Below are 22,969 nucleotides of genomic sequence, written 5' to 3'. Positions count from 1 at the left end.
TTACATAAAAACCTTTTACACACTTTTTGTTAATTACCTGGTAGTCTGTTCTCTGTGCTAATAGCGCATAAATCGGTTTGGCCATCTCTAAGAAACAGGCGATAATTATTACCTTGTCAAAACAGGTTTTTTAAGCATAACTTTTAAACTACTTGTTTGTTTTCAATTAAAAATTCCTGAATAATTTAGCTTTAATAAGGACTTTCATTTGATATTGTGCTTCCCGAGAAAATATTTCGTTTTCCAGTTTAATATAGTTGTGCGCAAAGGTAAATCATATATTATTGACAGTGTAAGCACGTGTAAGTTTTTTATGTTTATGCTCTTATTCTTTGCTTAGATAACATTTGTTTTGTCCTATTACGTACAGACTTACAAACAACACAGTTACAATGTCTTACGTTAACCGAAAATGATAAAATTTAAACTGATTGCGTTTGTGAAAAATTTGTCCATGTTTGAACGGGCACACACGAAGCAAGCTACCCTAGCATTCAGCTGATGAGCGAGAGAGAAATATTGTTGTTTTTCTCATCACTCTTGCGTTGACAGTTTCTTACGAGATTTCGTAAGAGTGTAAAAGAGATACTTTGACTGCGAGCAACCAGAACAGAGCTGCGCGCAACTGTTAGGCGCACAACTAAACCGACGAAAGAAAAATTTTAGATAATAATCGCAATACTAAGATCGTTAAAATCGGTCATGTAGTTCTAGAGAAACCCGTGTCACGTATTTTTCACATTTTTGCTTATAACTTTTAAACGAAACGTCGTGTCACGAAGCAACTCAATAGTGATCTACTAGACAATAATACCTTTCAAACAAAAGTAATAGCGAACGATTCGGTTCAGCCATCTCTGAGAAACAGGCGATAGAAAAGATCATTACATACATACACACACACACACAGACATTGCTCAAATCGTCGAACCCTATCGATTGGTATATGTGACTTGGCCCTCCGGGCCTCGGATCAATTTCGTGTTTTTCGACCAATTTTTAAACCTTTGTTATAGTATAACAAAGGTAAAAAGGGAATGTATCCTTGCTGAATTATAACGTCTTGGGTATGTACTTTTTGTGGCTCTTTGGTTAGCGGCATCGACGGCATCGACAGGAGTCCCAAACAACCGAGTTCGATTATCAATCGAGCAGAAGTGATTTTTCGGGTTGGAGTTTTTCACTTGTTTTTTTTTACAGATATAGAGTAGAAATTTTAATTAATTTTGGTTATTTGCTACCAATAATTGAATTATGCATTATGCAACTGTGACAAATAACACAGTGTTGTGTTCCTACCCCAAGTAACAATTCTAAAGCCACTTGGTTTTACTTGAATTTTATAAAGGTTTTATTGCGGTATTAATCATTACCTCTGGATTTATTGTGGTATTGCGCAATACCAAGAGGATACGAGTCCAAACACACTTATAGCTAGCTAGAAAACCATAATAAAACTGCTAATAATGCAAATTTATTGTGGTTGCTTATATTACCAAGTTAAAACTTGTTGGCTGCACCATGTCTCTTATAACGTGACAATACAAAATGGCACACCAATCAAAATTGATCTTATCGCGGTTACTTGTCAAACCGCAAGAAATCTGTTAGTTTTATAGAGCTACTAGCTGACCCGACAAACTTCGTATTGCCACAAATTAACCTGTGTTGTACATAAATCATGAATCTCGGATGCTCTCTGTCACAATCTCGAGTTTTGCAAGCCCCCCAGTGGGCGGCGCTTCCGACGGCGGGTCACCGGCAACACTCGCGACCGTCTCGTCCTGAATGATCTAGTGTTACTATAGATAGTTTTTGTGGTCTTGTATTGACTAATGTTTTATGGAAGAGTCTCGAATTTCTCGAGTTCGATTAGTTTTTGAGTTTCGCAAAAATTTCTGTTTTATTTGTATGAGAGTCCATATCCCCCTACCACAGGGGTGAGAGGTCTCTAACTATCGTAAAATAAATTCAAGACTCCAAAATCTCCCACATGCCAAATTTGGTTCCATTTGCTTGATTAGTTCTAGAGTTATGAGGAAATTTGTATTTCGTTTATATGAGAGCCCCCCCTCTTAAAAAGGTAAGGGGTCCTAATTCATCATAGAAAAAATTTTTGTCTCCAAAAACACCCACGTGTCAAATTTGGTTCCATTTGCTTGATTAGTTCTCGAATTATGAGGAAATTTGTATTTCATTTGTGTAGAAGCACCCCCTCTTAAAGTTGGGAGGGGTCCTAATTCACCATAGAAAATATTTTTGCCTCCAGAAACTTCCACATGCCAAATTTGGTTCTATTTGCTTGATTAGTTCTCGAGTTATGAGGAAATTTGCATTTCATTTGTATAGGAGCCCCCCTTCCTAAAGTGGGGAGGGGTCCCAATTCATCATAGAAAAAATTTTTGTCTCCAAAAACACCCACGTGTCAAATTTGGTTCCATTTGCTTGATTAGTTCTCGAGTTATGAGGAAATTTGTATTTCGTTTGTATAGGAGCACCCCCTCTTAAAGTGGGGATGGGTTCTAATTCACCATAGAAAATATTCATGCCCTAGAAAACTTTCACATGCCAAATTTGGTTCCATTTGCTTGATTAATTCTCGACTTATGAGGAAATTTGCATATCATTTGTATAGGAGCCCCCCTTCCTAAAGTGGGGAGGGGTCCCAATTCATCATAGAAAAAAAATTTTGTCTCCAAAAACACCCACGTGCCAAATTTTGTTCCATTTGCTTGATTAGTTCTCGAGTTATGAGGTAATTTGTATTTCGTTTGTATAGGAGCCCCCCCTCTTAAAGTGGAGAGGGGTCCTTATTCACCATAGAGAATATTCTTGCCCTCGAAAACTTTCACATGCCAAATTTTGTTCCATTTGCTTGATTAGTTCTTCAGTTATGAGGAAATTTGTATTTCATTTGTATAGGATCCCCCCTCCTAAAACGGGGAGGGGTCCCAATTCATCATAGAAAAAAATTTTGTCTCCAAAAACACCCACATGCCAAATTTGGTTCCATTTGCTTGATTACTTCTCGAGTTATGAGGAAAATTGTGTTTCATTGGTACAGGAGCCCCCCTCTTAAAGTGGGGAGGGGTCCTAATTTACTATAGAAAATATTCTTGCCCTCGAAAACCTTCACATGCCAAATTTGGTTCCATTTGCTTGATTAGTTCTCGAGTTATGAAGAAATTTGTATGGAAGCCCCCCCTTTTAAAGAGGAGAGGAATTATAATTCCCCTTATAAAGAGGGGAGGGGTCTCAATTTACCATAGAATAAATTCTTGTCACCGAAAACACCCACATGCCAAATTTTGTTCTATTTGCTTGATTAGTTGTCGAGTTATGCAGAAATTTGTGTTTCATTTGTATGGGAGCCCCCCCTCTTAGTGGGGGGAGGGGTTTCTAACCATCACTAAAACCTTTCCTGGCCCCAAAAAACCTCTACATGCATACTTTCATGCCGATTAGTTCAGTAGTTTTCGATTCTATAAGGAACATACGGACAGACAGACAGACAGACAGACAGACAGACAGACAGACAGACAGAAATCCTTCTTTATAGGTATAGATTAAAACGGTAAGTAACACCCTAACCAAACAGTTTTTTTGCAGCTATTATGAAGAATACCAAAGTTCAACACCAAAATTACTTTTTATGCGAAGCCATATTGTCATATTCTAGTATTTTGTTTAGCTCGCAAACAAAAATTCATCAAAGCAAAGTATTTTGCAGAAAGAAGGTTATTATCAAACGGTTTTCATGTCAGAGGAAGCAACTAAAATGATTTTGCTAGAAATTGAGATTGACTAACTGAATGTTTTTAATTTGTTAAAACAACCAGTTTTCGAAAATTGCATAATTTCAGTGGCGCGCTGATTTTATCGACCTATCATATCAAAATGCACGACGAAATTAAATGCGCACATAGTGCAACCCAATGAAATTGCTTAAAATTTAATAAATGTTCTATGGGATATTTTATTCTGGTCGCTATAAACCAAATCATTCAGAATGATCTGTCAGCAAAACTAAAACTTTTCTGCTCACGGATATATTTTCAAGTTGACAAAGCTAGCGAACTTATCGGGCGTTTGCTAGAAAAGCGAAAAGCGAAAAGCAAAAAGCGAAAAGCTTTTTTAAATTATGGCGATGGCTGTCAAGCAGCGAAAGCTTAATCGGTTTTATTGCTGCTTTTAGCAGAGCGTGATATAACTACTTGAGTTTATAACCTGATTCTTATAGCGGTTATGAAAACATTCTGAGGAGTAGGCCACTTGGTCAGAAAGCAGTTTTATAGCGGTCATCAGAAAGTTCTGGTGGAGCTCATAGTTTTATTAGCGGTTTTATGAAATTGGTCATGAAAACCGCTATACGAACGTAATAAAACTTGGAATTGTTACTTGGGTACTACCACTTTTTTGATAGTAGGAACACAAAACTTCGCATCTAATTACACGTAAATTCATTTAAGACTGTACGAAACTATTTCGTGGTAGAAAACAACGAAAGGAATTCGTACATTTTATGCGTACATTTTAACTTTTATGTACTGATACAAGATTTTACATTTTTACGACGATTTTGGAATTAACACGGTTTTTTTACAACAATTTTTGATTTAACACGGTTTTTTTACAACAATTTTTGAATTAACGCGGTTTATTTAAACGGTTTTTTTTACACGGCACGTATCCCCCGTGTAAAAAAAGACTTGAGTGTAATTGTATTGTGAAACTGAATTGTTATTTATGCAACTGTTTACAAATTAAATGCAATAATAAAAGTACAACTTATAGAAAATCGTTTGTTATCGATATCGATTAACTGCATATCCGTTATGGCGATGGCTGTCAAGCAGCGAAAGCTTAATCGGTTTTATTGCTGCTTTTAGCAGAGCGTGATATAACTACTTGAGTTTATAACCTGATTCTTATAGCGGTTATGAAAACATTCTGAGGAGTAGGCCACTTGGTCAGAAAGCAGTTTTATAGCGGTCATCAGAAAGTTCTGGTGGAGCTCATAGTTTTATTAGCGGTTTTATGAAATTGGTCATGAAAACCGCTATACGAACGTAATAAAACTTGGAATTGTTACTTGGGTACTACCACTTTTTTGATAGTAGGAACACAAAACTTCGCATCTAATTACACGTAAATTCATTTAAGACTGTACGAAACTATTTCGTGGTAGAAAACAACGAAAGGAATTCGTACATTTTATGCGTACATTTTAACTTTTATGTACTGATACAAGATTTTACATTTTTACGACGATTTTGGAATTAACACGGTTTTTTTACAACAATTTTTGATTTAACACGGTTTTTTTTACAACAATTTTTGAATTAACGCGGTTTATTTAAACGGTTTTTTTTACACGGCACGTATCCCCCGTGTAAAAAAAGACTTGAGTGTAATTGTATTGTGAAACTGAATTGTTATTTATGCAACTGTTTACAAATTAAATGCAATAATAAAAGCACAACTTATAGAAAATCGTTTGTTATCGATATCGATTAACTGCATATCCGTTATAAACGAATATAACGTATGGTTACGTTTTATTTCAATAATACGCATATCCGCAGTGAGTCAGGTAAAATAGTAGTATGTGAAAGTTCAACTTTAACTCGGCAGATAGCATTGCTGTTATTGTCGCTCGACTTTTAGCAGAGTTGCCAGTCTTCTTGATGGAATGTTTTTGATAAAACTGAACAAATCAAGAGCAACATTTCAAATAGGCCGAAGTCAAAACTGACAGTTTCGAGAAAATCGATGTTGAAACTTGAGCATCATTTTTTAACTCCTTATTTAATATAAACAGTGTTGCTTAGAATTAAATGTCACATTATGATGCAAAAACATAATAGCTTAATGTGTAATGCAACAACTAGCAGAAAAAATATTGATTTACTTTGTAATTTGCAAAAATATGCGTTTGGCCGTTTTCGGAGATCATTCGGTAATACGACTTTTTCATAAGGCTGATTTGATTATCAATTGTTGATGGGGCCTTTGACATGAGGCTTTTATTTACTGTCAGTGGTGATATGATTTTGGTGTTGGGCCGGTTTTTAGACAGCGTTTCGCGTTTGACCTTTTTTTATGACGTTGTTTTGAAGCGCAATGGCTAGAAAAGGTTAAAAATTTGTAACTGGGACACCGATCAGCTTTATTATTTCTACTAGAAAAGTTGGGGTTTAATTTCATCGGCAAATCTGCCACCGTTGAACAGGTTTGTGAAGCGAAACGTGTTACCCGTGAGGTGCGGCAGTGCGGCAGTCGCTATTGGTAGTGTGAAGCAGCAGCAGTTCATTCATTTAGAATTTCTAACTCACCACAGCGTGCAAGTGCATCACGCCTTGGCAGTTCAGCGATAGTAAATGTCTCGGGCGCGCAACTAACGAACTCTGTCCGGTTCCTCTACAGGTGATATATATATATACAGCGAAATAGCTTTTTTCGTGTAAGCCGAAAAGTAACGTAAATTTTTGTTGCCGCGCAGGCTTAAGTACTAAACATGTCGTGTCTGTGAATGACCGTGTTATTTATGCAGGTAGCATCGTATTGTTTTTTTCGGTCGTCCGTCGAGTCTCTCGCGGGGATCATCTTCGCAGCAGCAGAAATCCCACAACAAAAATAGGGCCGAATGCAAAACAAAACACAAACTGCGTATAGGCTTTTTCATACAGAAAGGCCAAAGCACAAAATGAAAACTTTGTTGCCAGTTTTCACATAAGGCTTTTTCAAATTTGCTTTTTAAGACTCATAAAGTTTTCAAATCGCTATGATGTTTGGTATTATTATAGATACTTAAAAAGCTTTAAATATAACCAAAAAACCAGTTTTTTTATATTTTGCACTTGGGCCCTATTGAAATGTTGCTCTTGAAATATCGATGAAGTAATTTGCGGCTTCGTCACTAACGAGAATGACATTAGCTGCGGATCGTTTATGTAGGAGTGAGAGGGGAGCGAAGAGTGGAGGAGAGGATCCGGGAGTTTGATATTTGATGTTTTTGATATTATTCCTACTGCAAACAGCTTCAGCGAGGGCCTCAGCTAATGTCAAAAAATCTTTATATGTGTGCGTGGTGGAATACTTCATTGCCAACGATTGCTTTCGGACAAGAAAACAATAAATTATACTAAAATCATAACTACATTCAGTTATTTCGAGCTTGGGATATGCGGCATGCTGCATCCGAAAGCCGTATTTTTGGGTCACCGATTTAATGCTAATTCACTGAAATATTAGTTGCTAATTGTAAACATATATATCTGGGTACATCTCTTGGTTGATTTCAAGGGGTCGGACACTCGGCACAGCCGTTTTTATGTTAGGCGACTTGAAACGAACCGAACTGTGCCGGTGCTGTACCGAAAGTGCCGAACTGCAAGATTTGTTAAATTTGTTAAAATCTGATAGACCTGGCAACCGTGCGAGATGATTTTGACAACTGGCAGTGCTCCCATTTCATATGTAAAATTGAACCGGAGGTGTGTAAAGCCCTATAAATGTTATTTTTATAAGGCTTTAGAGGTGTGCCGTTTAATATTTCTGCAGTGCCAGGGCACTATGTGCTGAGTGTCCGACCCCTTGGTTGATTTAAACATTAATTGTTTTGAATGGATAAATAGTTTCAGAAAAAATGATCATTTTATCCAACGCGTTTTTGCTGCATCGAATAGGAAAAGATGCAATGTGTGTGCGTGCCTAAAAGATATCTTGCATGTGTGTGTAGCAAAAGCCCTATTGACGTCACCCTTGCTGTTTACATTTTACTTGCGCTGAACACAAACAAACGGTACGTTGCGTACGTTGCTCCACACCAAAGTAAATTGATATATACCAGGTATGTGACCATCGAGGGTTGCATTAGTGTGTGTAGAAAGAAGAAGAAATAGTTCTGAAATATGGTGGAACTTGCATGAAAATTAAAACTAAATTAATTGTAAATTATGAATGCAGCTATATTATTCCAGAGAAATGTTTGAACATTTACAATAAAATGTAAGGATTATATTTTAAAGTCATTTGCACTTGTAGCCTTCTTTATTATGCGTAAAAAATTTGAGAACATGGGTGACTAACTATTTCGATGTGCAATTGAAAAATGAATTAATGTTTCTAATACTTCACGATCAATACGGTATACGGTTGCTTAAATTAAAACACGTTCCATCCAACATTTTGCTTGCATGATGCTCTTGAATATCTGCCTTTGATGTCTTCTTTTAAAAAATAGTTTTATTCGAATAGATGCTTGTGCTACTGCTTGAAAATCCTTAAGTTGAAGTCACTGTTTCAAGATACCTTTTTATCATAAATTTACCCGTCTCAACACTACGTAGAAAACCATAAAAAGTAATCTTAGATTGCTACAAAACGGTCTTAGAGGATAATTAACACTTTAAAAGCTTACCAGAAATCAGACGAGAAATATCGCGGGCGGATAACAATGTTGCTCATGCTGCTTATTGAACAATCATGTCCGAGCATTTAAAAAAAAAATCTTTTGTTTTACTACTTGTAGGAAAGCGATATAACAACATTTCTTTGAGACATCTTGATACCGTTTTGATGAAAAAATTTCCGCTTGCAATTTGGAATGTTGCACTTCATTGTATTCATGAAAATACATACTAGAAATAATGTTCTAAGCATAAACATAAAAACTGTGAGGAAAAAAATAGACAAATCTTGCGTATCCAACGATTTTTTTAAAAAATTAACTAATTTTCCATACAAAATGCTCGAAATCTCAGAACTAGTGTATAGATGTGTTAGTGCAAAGTGTATATGACAGCTCGCATTGTCATATACCTGGTATATATCAATTTACTTTGGCTCCACACCTCAACTACTTCACATCGCTATTCAAGGCTTTTGCTTCTGACGTTCGTTTCTGTCATACATAAGTCATAACAAACCCATCTTTGTATCGATTTTAGAATTTGCGCAACCTGTTTCACACAAAATATATTCTCAGAAAACAAACTTTGCGTTACGATCTTCATGTTGTCTAATATATGTCAATAAATAGCAAAAAACTTTCGAAGTGACCATGCCGAAAAAAATGGGTATTAATACTAAAGCTGTAGAAGCACGGGAGCGCAAAGCCGAAGCCAAAAAGAATGAAAAGGAAAAGGCAGCTAAAGCGGCGGAAGATGCCCTCTGGGTTGACGATGATAAACAGCTGGCAAAGAAAAGAAAACAAAAGGTGTACTCCGAATTTCTACCAGTTTTTTTGTTACTGATAAAAGTATCCGTTTTCAGGAAGACGAAGAACGCAAGCGAGCCGAACAAGCTCGTAAGAAAGCGGAAACCAAAGCCCTTTTGGAAAAAGAACTGAACTCCATTCAGACCGCTCCAAAGGTATCCATTCAGAAAATAACCCGCTCTCAGATCGAAGCCGAGGTAGAGAAACGCAATCGAGCAGTCGAAGCCATCAACAATCCTCCGAAGGCTGTAGTTCCGAAAGTTATACCTCTGGAAGAAAATTTGAACCGTGTTATGGCCAATACGGAAGTGGCGCAAACTATTGATCAGGCATTGGCGGTACTAAGCGTGAAAGACGGAGAAGACCGGCACCCAGAGAAACGAATGAAGGCCGCCTACAAAGCTTACGAGGAGGAACAGTTATCCATTATGAAGCAGGAGTATCCGTCGCTGAAGCTGTCTCAACTAAAACAGATGATTTTCAAAAACTGGCAGAAGTCACCCGAGAATCCGTTGAATCAGAATAACTAGCTACAGAGCTGAGAATGTAATCGTGATGAAAATGTCAATCCCATGTGTAAACAGCTAAACATTACAAATCGAAGGTTTATTTTTTGTTAATGCGTTTATTTGAATTTCCAAATTGTATGATAAAGGTTTTTAAACCATATTTTCTTTCCCGAGTTTAACTCAGACAGATTATAACAGCAAAACATACACTTTGACAACACATTGTAAGATTACTATCACATACATGATCATTGCAGCTCCTTTGCTCTGGCAGCAGCTTTTTCAACAGCATTCATCAGCGTGGCCCTCATCGCGCCTTTTTCCAATTCGTGTACTCCATAAATAGTAGCACCACCTGGAGAGCATACTTCATCCTTCAGAACTGCTGGATGCTTACCAGTTTCTAGTACCGTTTTAGCAGCACCCATCACGGTTTGGGCAGCCATTTTCATGGCCATCTCTCTTGGTATACCTTGTTTGACGCCACCGTCGGCCAAGCCTTCGATTATCTCGTACACGTAGGCTGGACCGCATCCGGTTAAACCGGTTATGCCGTTCATCTGCTCTTCCTTTACTTCGAATGCAAGACCCAATTGATCGAGCATAAATTGAATATCCTCATAGCGTTCACGAACAATCTCTCAAACAAAAACGTATTATAAGAAACCATTCTCAAATAAACAGTCACAACCAAAATGATCATTCCTCTTACCTTATCGCAATTCGTGTCGAACTTGGCGCAATAAATTGTGCATCCTTGGCCGACCTGCATCGGTGTGTTAGGCATCGAGCGGACGATGGAAATATTCAAGCAGGAAAACTCGTTATTCAGCCTCTCCAGGGTCACTCCCGCTAAAATAGAGACCATCACTTTTTGCTGACAGTCTGGAAGCTTAGTCCCACTAGACTCTATTGAGCGACGACACACCGGAAGAATATGAGGCTTTACACATAGAAATATTATATCCGCTTGCTGCAAAATTGCCACATTGTCCGTGGTAAATCTATCCACACCCAAAGGATTCCAACGTTTTCGGAGATTCTCTAGCGACGTGGCGGAGACAATTAACTGGTTAGGTTGGACGACTCCTGCGAAAATTATCGATAAATATGGTTGCTTTGAATGATAAGCTAATCGAACCTTTTGAGAGTAAACCAGCAGCAATGGCGTAGGCCATGTTTCCACCGCCAATAAATCCCACGTTCAACCGGGATAAATCTCGTACGCCGATGGTAGTCATATTGGGGATTTCGTTTGTTTTTAGATAACCAAGATAATGCACTGCACGAGACGGATAAATGCTTATCACTAACCAAACGCAAATGACGCTTTTACTTTAAAATAATGATAACCACCTCGTGCGAAAGACTGCAACAAGCACTGAATTTATTGTGTTGTGTAATCAAAACAAACCGAACATCAGCCGAAGGCGATGACTGAAAGACGATGTATTGCTGTATTCACAACTACTATTATACACATCGGAAGAGAAAGCTTACCCGGTTAAAAACAGGAGAGGAAAGCACCGTCAAAGCTTTCGTCGCGTAGGAAAAAAGCCCAAAATTGTTATAGGGTAAGAGACGCAAATTTTAGCTCAAGCTGTGTCTATGAAGATTTGTGGTTGCAGTTGTAAATAATTTTCATAACTTTTAATTACATATCTATATGCACTCAAAAACCTCGGTAATTCAAAAAATGTTGTAAAAAACCGCATGAATTCATAAATGCAATAAAATAAACCGTGTTAATTCAAAAATCGTCATCAGTGGTGGAGTTCGTATGTGAATAGAAATTCAAAAATCGTCGTAAAAAATTGCGGTAATTCAAAAATCTGGCATTACCCAACAAACACCGAAGCTGAATTAAAATGCTACTGATTTGGTCACAGCTGATTTAACTCTGAATACAGGTGGTAGACGCTGAATAAATTTAAGCAAAGGCCTCTGTATTCTATAAGTGATTAAGCAGTCAACGAATGCGCTGTAAATCAGCTGCTTCACATAATAGCGTCACAAGCAGATTAGGCGCATCTTCAACCTCTCCACAATCCGTCAATATTCTCAATAATTGTGCTGTAGTAGCTGCCATCTTAATAAACAGCCCTCCTACGAAACATTTATGCGCTGATTAAATATTTTAGCAGCCATTATAATTCAGCCATACCTGAATATGCATCGAATAAAATTTATGTAAACAATTCTACAACACTTAATCAGCCGAAATTGGAGAACTTATACAACCTATTTTGTTTGAGGCAGTAAAAACACTTGTTAAGCAATTATATCGCCCTTTGTATAACCTCTGTGCGCCTTGTTTCCAGCTTTATGCAAATTGGTTATTTAAAACGCGCAAAAGCCTCTATTAAGCTCCATTACAGCTTCGAAAGCAGCTATTAGCAAGTCCGAAGCTTGATAAAATCACCAAATTTACATGTTTAAGAGCTGAAATAGAGGTTTTTATTTCTAAACGTAAACCATAGTTCAGCTACAGGTAGACTAAATTCAGCTATAAAAGCGTTTGATCAGCCTGAAATTGTTATTTGGGTAGCTGCTTTCAAAGCTGCAATGGAGCTTAATAGAGGCTTTTGCGTGTTTTTAAATAACTACACGTAATGCTGTCAATTCTATTTTTAGAACGAGAAATAGTTTTGCAATGATTTTTCAGTCGCTTAATCAACGTCTCATCAACTTTTATGCAGCCAAAAAATAAACTATTTTAAAATTTCAAAAATGGAACGCATCATACAGGGATACCTCGATATGAGACAACCTCGTTATAAAACAACCTCGATATAAGACATTTTTTACCTCGATATAAGACAAATCACTTTGACATAGTTGGTAACGACACCAGAGCACATTTTCCATTCCAAAAGCGGCGCCATAAATTTGTTCATTATTTCAAAATAATCCTAAAAATGGTAAACAACTAATAGCTCAAATAATAATAGTTAAAAAAAAAAATAAACACACAACACAGAGCAAAATTGGTGACTTCTAATGCCAAATTTTTGTGAAAAAATCATGTTTCGATATAAGACAATTTCGATATAAGACAACTTTTTGAAATTATTAATTGTCTTATATCGAGGTATCCCTGTATTTATTTTGCTTTGGCGTCATAAGCTATATTTTAATTCGCATATGCAAGCTAATTAAAAATGCATGTCGTCATCTTTTGGGATTTGAACCGCCATCTTCTGAAATTAAAATTTTCCCAATTAAATTCTACTATTTATATTTATTCATGAAAGATGCGTATTTCGCCTACGACTTGCAGGCTTCATCAGTGTCTGTTTTCGAAAAATCTTGTATACTGGATCGCCTTAAATCAACTCGTAAACAGCAAGAGCAATTGCTGTTCACGAGTTGGTTTAAGGCGATCCAAGCTGCATAAAGTACGCACTCAAATGGTGTTTGACCAAGCAATGTTTAAGCTACTTTAAGTTTTCCTCCAAAGCTGATAAACAAGCTTAATAGCGGATTGTTTACGCTTCTAAACAGCCATAAACATAGAACCGTTTTACGGTTCCAGTCCCCAGTCACCAGTAGACGCTTTCATTAGGCTCACAGCTTTCAAAGTACTTTAAGGGGAAACCGAAAATGGCTCAAAGATGGCAGGATAAATGGCTACCGTTTGATGCATGTATTGTTTCGTGCCTTAAAAATGCATCTGTATTGGCAGAGCACGCTTTCGCCAAAGTAAATTGATATATACCAGGTATATGACAATGCGAGCTGTCATATACACTTTGCACTAACACATCTACACTAGTTCTGAGATTTCGAGCATTTTGTATGGAAAATTAGTTAATTTTTAAAAAAATCGTTGGATACGCAAGATTTGTCTATTTTTTTTCTCACAGTTTTTATGTTTATGCTTAGAACACTATTTCTAGTATGTATTTTCATGAATACAATGAAGTGCAACATTCCAAATTGCAAGCGGAAATTTTTTCGTCAAAACGGTATCAAGATGTCTCAAAGAAATGTCGTTATATCGCTTTCCTACAAGTAGTAAAACAAAAAGAATTTTTTTAAAATGCTCGGACATGATTGTTCAATAAGCAGCATGAGCAACATTGTTATCCGCCCGCGATATTTTTCGTCTGATTTCTGGTAAGCTTTTAAAGTGTTAATTATCTTCTAAGACCGTTTTGTAGCAATCTAAGATTACTTTTTATGGTTTTCTACGTAGTGTTGAGACGGGTAAATTTATGATAAAAAGGTATCATCTTGGAACAGTGACTTCAACTTAAGGATTTTCAAGCAGTAGCACAAGCATCTATTCGAATAAAACTATTTGTTAAAAGAAGACATCAAAGGCAGATATTCAAGAGCATCATGCAAGCAAAATGTTGGATGGAACGTGTTTTAATTTAAGCAACCGTATACCGTATTGATCGTGAAGTATTAGAAACATTAATTCATTTTTCAATTGCACATCGAAATAGTTAGTCACCCATGTTCTCAAATTTTTTACGCATAATAAAGAAGGCTACAAGTGCAAATGACTTTGAAATATATTCCTTACATTTCATTGTAAATGTTCAAATATTTCTCTGGAATAATATAGCTGCATTCATTAATTACAATTAATTTAGTTTTAATTTTCATGCAAGTTCCACCATATTTCAGAACTATTTCTTCTTCTTTCTACACACACTAATGCAACCCTCGATGGTCACATACCTGGTATATATCAATTTACTTTGGTCAGTGCGGTTGGCTGCGGATCAGCTGTTTATGTTTGCAAGCTCCGCTATTTGACATATATTACCAATACTAATGCAATATTCAAATAAACGTTTAGGTTTTTAACGAACACATGAGATGTACAGTACGGTGTTTGTCGCACTAACACGATAACGTTAGCCACTTTCGGTTCCGCCTTAAGCGGTTGAAACTTCTGTTCTGCAACTTGTTTCTTCTGCTCACGTTTCACTGAAATCGCTTCTTTCGCTGGCCCGAATTAGAGCATTCCGAAGGACTGTTGTCGATAGTGTCAGCGTTGCCAGATTCGTGGCAACAGTCATAAAAAATTAACACGAATTTATTCAAGGCACCGTAAAACCTTGCAAGGTGGGCGGTTTCACTCCAGGTTACCCTTACTTAGCTATAATAATAAAACATTACAAGTGTGCTTGAGTACTTGAAGCAAATGCCAAAAATATGTTAACCCAAGATTATCAAACGATTAATTTGTAATTATTTTTATAAAAGTTCATCAAGTTCAAAGATCCGGTATCAAGTTTAATAAACACAACATGATTTACTAGCATACAAACTGACAATTCCATTTTAATTACCTTGCAGATTCTTACGTCGTCCGCATAAAAAGATCAACTACCAGGTGGCAGGAGAGCTGACAGTTCATTTATAAAAAGAGAAAAAAGCAGCGCTTCAAAGTTGCTCCCCTGTGAGTCGCCAGAGATGTTGCAAAACGAGATAAACACTCGGACCCTATCTTCACACTCAGCCTATATGGTGTGTTAGGTACGAGTGCAGCCATTTGCAGAAACGCCCCAACCTACCCCAACAGTTTCGCCAACCTAGCAAGGAGGATGTCGTGATTCACCCTATTTAACGCTGCTTTCCGATCCGTGTACATTGCAACAATGTGTACTCCTTCATTCATGTTGCGCAGGCAGTATGAGATGAAATCGTTGAGACTGAACGTTTTGGAAAAAAAACCCAAGCTGGTCTGAGGAAATCGGAAATGTAATGTTGACTGCTAGCGAACAAAGCGTCATTCACGATTATCTCGTACACTTTGGAGCTGGAGCATAACGATGTAATCCTTCGAAAATTCGAAAAACGTTGCGCTTATCACCCTTCTTGTGCACAGGGAACATTACTGATTCTTGAAAACTTTAGCCAAACTGAATAAAACAATGTATATACAAAGTTCCAGCGTTAAAATAATATTGAACATTTTTTTTACAAGTAATCTCTTCTAAATAAAATTTATTTCACATTATGTATGACTTTTTTTTACAACGCGTTGAGTAAAAAAATTTTGGCTTACGATACTATTTACTTTGTTTCTATTTCTCAAGTTACACTCGGTAAAGTGGCGCGAAAAATAATGAGTAACTTCCTAATTGTTCTAATCCACACAGTTTCAGTTCCTGGAAAGGCGCAATTTGGCACCCGGTCCACCTTGTTCGCCGTTTCCCTAGCATTTACGGTATTATCCTTCGGACGTTATCTAATCGTTCTCGTCACCCTACGCTTAGCTAGCTATCGAATGACTGCATATGTACAATGAAAAGGTTCGGTGTAACCTTTTCTTACTTTAAACGATTTAAAAATCCTATTGCTTTATACAAAGACAGACTTTAAAATTTCTGTTCGTAATAATAACAAAACTATGTAAATATAAATAAGACACGATCATTTGTACGAGTCGATATACAGAAAAGGTAGTTTCCCTGCGGAAGGTAAGAAATGCCTTGAGCGGAAACGAAGAGAAAGTAAAATGTTGACGTGATTAATATTGCAGCTAACTACGAGTATCTTATAAACTAACCAAAGAAAATGAAAACATAAAAACAACGTTTAGAGGAGAACTAAACTAACTTACAACTACGGCAGTTGACCTATTACTTGTTTTTCAAGATGGCTTCCGAAAGTTTTGTTTTACCTACACACTTTGCTGCAATTTTGTTTTTGCGGTTATCTCTCGAACATTTCTTAGTGGTTATAAGAACAGTGGCTTTACAATCGTCTCTAGAGCTCGGTGGTCGTTTCAGCATCCGACCGGTCGAGATCGTTAAGATACGAGAAGGGCAGCTGGCTGTAGTCCCGCTTGCCGAAGGTGACATTCTCGTTGGTGGGACTGGCGTGGTTGAGCTGAGGCTGTGACTGAAGGTCGCCATTTTGACTGTAAAACAATGGAGCGTGTGATGAGAATCAAAATTTAGTGATTATCGGTGAACAAAGAAAAAGATCACTTACCGAATGTGGAACAGGGGATTGCTGATTGGCACATCGGTGTAGCGATTGTTTCGTCCTAGGGTGTTTGCGACGATCTCCTGCCCGTGGTGATGGTTGTGCTGATGGTTCATGTTGTTGATGTTGTTGCTGGCAGTGTTGTTGTTCCGGTGGTTACGACCGAGCGTGTTGAAGGTGTTGTTCTGGGCCATCGATAGATTGTTTCGGTTTAGGGTGTCACCATAGCTGAGAATTTTAGAAAAACGAAATCAATGAAGAACTTGAACTAGCAGATAATTTTATCCGTACCCATTGATGTAATTGTTTCGTTCTGATTTGATCCTTCCAAGTGTAAGCGTTCCAGGCAGTGTTCCGTTGCTGACCGAACCCAACGGGTTCAGGTAGTTGTTTCGGTTCATCTCCAACGTTCGGTTCAAGGTGTTTTGTCGATTGTTGATGTTAAGATTGTTGTTGTTTTTCGTATTGTTATTATTGTTGCGTTGCAGCGTACCGACGACGGCTGTCGTGGCATCGGAGTTCGTAGGACTGTGTTGACCTAGAGCGAAAATAGGACAATGGGATCTAAAGAATGAAGAATTATTGCTTTAGATTTACATACCGTTTTCCTTATGCGTAATGTAGCTAACGTTATCTAAGCTAAAAGCATGGTTTTTGGCGCTGAAGTCTAACTGAAGATCGTCACCTTCATCTAGTGGGACTGCCATTGCTAGGACTTGCGTTTCGTACTCTTTCAGACTAGTTTGATTCTCTGTGGCTGGTGCTTGGGAATTGATTATTACCGGATCGTAGCGAACGGGACTAGCAGGGGCCGTATACTGGCGCATTCTTTGTTTGAAATTCTTGTATCTACAAAACAGTTGACATGATCTACGGGTTTTCAAATCATAACTATAATTATTTCTACTTACTTGGACCATGAGATGCAAATATAAACGATCCCGACGGATCCTAGAACAAGAATGACGACAGCTACGGCGATAAGCGCATAAGGGAAGACATCGTCGTTCACAAGTACTGCGGCTTTCACTTTTTGGATTTGCTGCTTCGGTTCGACGGGTCCAAATATTCCCTGAGCCGTGGCACGAGCGATACTAGATGCTTCGAAATTGATTTGCGAAAGGGTCGTTGGTGCAAGGATAGTACTTAGAACGGTCGTGGAGTTTCGTGCCAGAATTTTCTCAGATTTGGGATCAACCGCATAGAACCTAAAAAGAACAACCGAAAAGTTTTTGGGGATAGCCGAAAATGGCGAAAATTGATGTAACCTACCAAACATCAGTGGCTCCGGAAAGCTCTTCGACAGTTCCGTTTTCATTTAAAATTTTCCGGGTGCTAAACCGCTCGATTCCCGTGATAAGACCAGTGGATTTCTCATGCAATAACTCCTCCAGTGCTCGTACATGCCTGCGCATGTCCTTGGGTGTGGAGTCTGAAAACACAAGCGTCATACGATTGATGTCTGCAATAGTATTGACCACCACTCTGGCTTTTGCTTTGTGCATTGGCCCGGGCTGGTTATTGCCATTGTTGTCCCGTGCCTCTACGATGAACACCAATGGAGTTTGTTTTGTTCCATGCAAACTTTTCTGCGTTTTCAGCATGCCGTTGTCTTCGTTGATGGTGAAGTACGAGCTTGGCGAATCATCGTCTGGAATTTCGTTCACTTTTTCATCGTAGATGTGATATTTGATCTGGCCGTAGATACCCGCATCTTTATCAACCGCCTTGACTGTAATTAAAGGCGTATCGATGTCGGCTTCGGCATTTATTACTGTATAATAGGTATCGTTTCGAACGCCTTGCTGGAAGCTTGTTGGGAATTGGAACTTGGGAACGTTATCGTTATCGTCCTGCACGATGACCTTTACTTGAGCAAAGTTTTTATGTTGGTTCACGAAGTACTTGTTCGAAACTAAGCGAACTTCGAGGTTATGAACCATGGTCGTTTCGTAGTCTAACGGTGCGTTCAGAACCAATCCACAAGCATGGTCTTCGACCGTAATTCGGAAAAGATTGATATCATTTCCTTTGATAATTTCACATTTGAACCCTCCGTTATGTTTGGTTGCTTTCTTTGAGTTGATTATCTGAATCAGTTTTATTGTCGCATTGATTCCAGTCGATTCTGGTACGCTTGTAGTGTAACTATCGTCACTGAATGCCAATCCCTGAACTTCTAAGTTGACAATACCACCAGCGTCGACCCTTGACTCTGCAGAATCCCCATTTGGATTCGCTGGAATGTGACTGACGTAGACAGGCAGGGTAGCTACCGAGCTCAGCTGGGGTTCTCCCATATCGTAGGCCCGTACATCGACCAGATATTCCGAGTCCTCCTCTTTGTTTAGCTCGTCCCGAATGCGCACAATTCCCGAGTCTGGGTCAACCTGGAAATATTTCAGGGCTTTTCCTCGTCCGACCATTTCGTAGCGCACGACATTGCCGGGAGACGATCCATCACCATCGACTGCCGGCATGGACCCAACAATAGCCCCAATCGGTAGGTCATCGTTGATATTAATTGGTTCTGGAATCGCAACAAACACCGGAGGAATGTCGTTGCGATCTTCCACTTCAACCATTATTTTAATGTAATCTCCCGGATTAGTGCCATTGTTCTCCAGCGTTCCAATAATCAACTCATGAATTTTATCCTTTTCGTAATCTAAGCCCCGGATCGTTTTCACTAGACCGGTCTTCGCATCGATTTTAAACAAATCTCCGGGACCTCTCTTAATCGTGTAGGTTATTTCGGGTTTAGTGTCAGGGTCAAAAGCTCGCACAGTGGTTACCACCATGTCCGGCACATTCTCCGGAATTTTTACTTCAATCATCGACTCCATGAACCTTGGAACCTCATCCGGTATGTCACGAACCTTCACCGTCACGCTAGCCGTTCCCAGTCTAGGCTCTGGAGCCCCATCCTGTGCAGTAACTACAAATTTATATTCTTTCTTTTTCTCATAATCCAAAGCGGACTTCGTCTTAATCTCTCCTGTTCGAGAATTTATCTTAAAAGGAATATCCGACGGAATTGTGTAAGTAATCTCGGCATTCATACCCTCATCGGCATCTGTTGCATGCACGACTCCAATTACCACATTATCTTTACCCTCATCCACATAGAACACATACGGAAGCATACTTTCGTCAAACTCCGGGTTCTTGTCGTTTATATCCGTCACTTTGATATTAACAGTTGCGCTGCTCGCTAGGCCACCATTATCTTCCGCTCGAATTATCAACTGATACCGAGTGAGATCTTCCCTATCCAGCTTTCTGATCACACTGATAACACCACTTTCTTTCCCTATCGCAAACTGGCGCAGATCGTTTCCCGTTGTAATTGCATACTTCACCGGATCATTTTCCGGATCTTCAGCTTTGACTACAATGACCGTCGAATTGATTTCGGCTCCTTCACTCACTTGTACATCGTAAACCGGTTTCATAAACCTCGGTGGTTTTGTGTTCGGTCCCGGCGTAACCGATACCTCTACAATCGCTTGCGACGTCAGCGAACCGATATCCGAAGCCTGCACCGTTATACTGTACTGTTCGCCTGCATTCAGTCTTGCTCTCGTTTCGATCTCCCCCGTTTTCGGATCAATCGCAAACTTGTTGGCTCCATTGTTTGACACATGAAACAGCGAGTAGGTTATGACAGCATTCTCTCCGGTATCGTTGTCCGTTGCCGAAACCTTCGTCACTAGCCGTCTGCCATCGCCGGCGGTCAAACTAACCGGAGCAACCATTGCCAGCTTGGGAGCATTGTCGTTTACATCATTGAGATGAACAGTTAAACTCATTGGGGCGCTAGCCGCATTACCATTGGCCTCACGGGCCACCACCTGGAATCGATATTTTCCAGGACTCGGAGGATCTCGGTCCAGCCCTTCCTCGTTGACGTGCAGAATTCCTTTCTTGGAAACCACAAACGATGGTGTCGTTACTTCGTAAATATACTCGACTGGTTCGTCTTCCGAACCGATATCGGCGTCGGTAGTGGTTAGTTTAATCGGATTACCTTTTGCATCGGTTACTACTGTGCCAATGGGTGAGTTTTCATCTACGAAACCTTCGGTTGACGTAACACTAATCACCGGTGAATATGCATCCACTGGCTTCACGTGAATTGTTAACTTTGCCGTCGTAAAACGTTTCATCTCCGATACTTCTTCAGCTTTGACGATGATGTCGAATTTTTTCGCTGTAACCGACGAATCCACCAGTTTTGTTTGCTTCAGCACTCCCGTCTGGGAGTCGATCTCGAAGTAGTCTCCGTAGTTACCGGGGATGCCACTCAAGAACGAGTACCGGATTGGCGAACTGATGGTGTCCAGATCGACGGCCTGGATCCGTTCGGGGCTTACCGTTAGAACGCCCTGAAGACTTCCGGCCGGAACGGAAGCACTGTATTCGGGATTGAGGCAGGCTCCGTCCAGCAGAACGCATCCTCGGTAGATGAACGATGGATCCTGATCGTCGGAGTCGGCAATGTCGATCGTCAGCGTGGTTGTCGCCGACAGACGCTCCGAAGAGTTGCGCGCGCGATCCTGCCAAGGAGAAGAGAAGGAAAGTTCGAATGAGCGGTGGTTGGAAAAATGATCATCTATCCTAGTGATTTTTTTTTTAAATTTTGTTATCTGAATACCCGGACAGGAATGTGACCGAGCTCGTCGTCTCGGTGTGCACCGAAAAATATCTTTACGACTCTTCCATTTGGTAGTGAATTAGACGATATTATGTTTAATGCCAATTTTAGATATTTTTGGTGACCACAATGGGGCACCAACATTTTCTGTAAAAACCTAACAATTGTGTTTTTATATAATGCTGATGCTAAGTTTAACAGCTGATTGAAAATTAACTTTCATTGTAATGAACATTATAATACTACATTTTCAGGTGATAGAAATACCCGCTAAAGACCAACAACAATCCCTGTCGGACTGGAAAGGATCGTTAGGCAAAAAAATTAAAGTTCCACTGGTACGCGGTCGAAATTCCTGCGCAACTTCTTCTAAAGGTTGCCCGGCCCCGAAGGTGAGGCTCCCTCACCCGCTTTCGTGGGTGAACATGGCACGGTATTAGAAAATTTCGCTTCGCTCTCCGCTTGAAGACTTGAGACTGAAGAAAAAAGTTCAAAATAACAAGTACAACATTGCTACATTCCGCTTCGGTTGGTACGGTGTGGCTTAAATGCAAAGTGCTCCAGTTAAATTCATCCTATCGGGGTCCCAGCAGGGCTCTCCGCGCGGAGGTAACAGCAGCAGCTGGCAACCGAGAGAACCAACAAACCACCATGGGCTCCAGTGCAACGAAGCACCGATGCAAGCGAAAAATGTGGTCCAGTTTCATGCAACAGCATCAGATCGGGGCTGTCCTTTCCAAAACTGGGCACGAACTATTTAAACGACTTCGATGTACTAGTTTAATTGGCCGAGAGATTGTGCCCGAGCCGCAGCCAAGATGTTTTGATTTCGGTTGAACCTGCTCCGCATGCCATTGTGCAACCGGTATGTGCGAGCCTGTGTTCTATTTGCGAGGTATTAGGGTCAATGCGGTGTAACGTCAGATGGCTTGCTGTATGGCTTCTGTTCTAGCTTGCGTCCGATTAGATTAGGGGCTTTGCCTTTTGATTGAAAACAGGTGTTAGGAAATCGTATACATTCGCCACAACTCCCAATCAGCAAATTTGCACGTCTGTACGATTTCAAGTACAACATCGTAAACGGCTTTGCTTATACGATTACGACACATGAGTTGAACAATTTTATTACTTTATTACTTGGTGATTATTGTTGGCCGTATCTTGCGTTGCGTGTGTACCGCTCTCGCAAACCATGATCATGGCACGGGTGCATAAGACAGCAGGATAATCCTGTGGCGATAGTGGTAATCCTTCCTCGAACATCAAGCTGCTGCAATTAGCATTTTGCCTGTTTCAAAACCAGAAGCGTTGATTCGAAGCAAATATGTGCAATTGATTGTTACTCAAACTAGTGACTGGAAAGCAGCAATACTGATCATTGCATTCGAAAGGCATTTTTATTTCATAATCAGGATTTCACAATCTCCAATAAACATTTCTAGTAATTGATTGATGTCGCACTAACGAAACTTGATAAAACTTGGTTGACTTTTAGAAAATTGTCTGATGTTTCATTTGAAAATAGTGAAAAGTTGTAATGGGCATCCTACAGCAAACATGCAAATTTATGAAATAAACTAAAATTTATTTTTCGCAAAACAAATAGTTTGTACTGAGCTAGGACATGAT

General features: G+C 39.3%; 3 protein-coding genes across 5 annotated transcripts in view; 1 reads left to right on the top strand and 2 right to left on the bottom strand.

The window, feature by feature from the left end:
* Positions 1 to 8,959: 8,959 nt before the first annotated feature.
* LOC128734831 (coiled-coil domain-containing protein 124) lies at positions 8,960 to 9,964 on the top strand. The gene is made up of 2 exons (XM_053829200.1): positions 8,960 to 9,220; positions 9,277 to 9,964. Exons 1-2 carry the CDS (start codon positions 9,065 to 9,067, stop codon positions 9,748 to 9,750), a joined length of 630 nt encoding a protein of 209 aa, XP_053685175.1. The 5' UTR covers positions 8,960 to 9,064; the 3' UTR covers positions 9,751 to 9,964.
* LOC128734815 (uncharacterized) lies at positions 9,847 to 11,089 on the bottom strand. 2 transcript variants are annotated; one of them, XM_053829190.1, is made up of 4 exons: positions 10,871 to 11,089; positions 10,442 to 10,818; positions 10,140 to 10,367; positions 9,847 to 10,084 (listed from the first exon to the last, which is right to left on the bottom strand). In XM_053829190.1, exons 1-4 carry the CDS (start codon positions 10,968 to 10,970, stop codon positions 10,037 to 10,039), a joined length of 753 nt encoding a protein of 250 aa, XP_053685165.1. In that variant the 5' UTR covers positions 10,971 to 11,089; the 3' UTR covers positions 9,847 to 10,036. The 2 variants fall into 2 exon arrangements, with proteins under 2 accessions (XP_053685165.1, XP_053685157.1); XM_053829182.1 differs by having other exon boundaries at positions 9,847 to 10,367.
* Positions 11,090 to 15,645: 4,556 nt separating this feature from the next.
* LOC128733202 (cadherin-99C) overlaps positions 15,646 to 22,969 on the bottom strand; it is a 425,982-nt gene continuing 418,658 nt past the window's right edge. For both annotated transcript variants that reach the window (XM_053826915.1, XM_053826923.1), the window contains 6 exons: positions 17,956 to 21,242; positions 17,595 to 17,891; positions 17,285 to 17,532; positions 16,975 to 17,221; positions 16,690 to 16,911; positions 15,646 to 16,615 (listed from right to left, as the gene is read on the bottom strand). In XM_053826915.1, the coding sequence (XP_053682890.1) occupies positions 16,462 to 16,615; positions 16,690 to 16,911; positions 16,975 to 17,221; positions 17,285 to 17,532; positions 17,595 to 17,891; positions 17,956 to 21,242 (4,455 nt within the window). In that variant the 3' untranslated portion in view covers positions 15,646 to 16,461. The remainder of the gene's footprint in view (positions 16,616 to 16,689; positions 16,912 to 16,974; positions 17,222 to 17,284; positions 17,533 to 17,594; positions 17,892 to 17,955; positions 21,243 to 22,969) is intronic.

Source organism: Sabethes cyaneus, chromosome 1 (assembly GCF_943734655.1).
Source record: "Sabethes cyaneus chromosome 1, idSabCyanKW18_F2, whole genome shotgun sequence".
Classification (NCBI taxonomy): Eukaryota; Metazoa; Arthropoda; class Insecta; order Diptera; family Culicidae; genus Sabethes; species Sabethes cyaneus.
Note: the sequence above shows the minus strand (reverse complement) of the source record. Positions and strands in the feature narration are given on the sequence as shown.

Bases quoted from the DNA above. Each gene is read 5' to 3' on its own strand.
- LOC128734815 (XM_053829182.1), bottom strand. From the start codon at position 10,970: ATGACTACCATCGGCGTACGAGATTTATCCCGGTTGAACGTGGGATTT. The intron at 10,819-10,870 runs GTTCGATTAGCT...TAATTTTCGCAG, and splicing joins TGCTGGTTTACTCTCAAAAG to GAGTCGTCCAACCTAACCAG. The intron at 10,368-10,441 runs GTAAGAGGAATG...TTTGTTTGAGAG, and splicing joins TCGACACGAATTGCGATAAG to ATTGTTCGTGAACGCTATGA.
- LOC128734831 (XM_053829200.1), top strand. From the start codon at position 9,065: ATGCCGAAAAAAATGGGTATTAATACTAAAGCTGTAGAAGCACGGGAG. The intron at 9,221-9,276 runs GTGTACTCCGAA...ATCCGTTTTCAG, and splicing joins CAAAGAAAAGAAAACAAAAG to GAAGACGAAGAACGCAAGCG.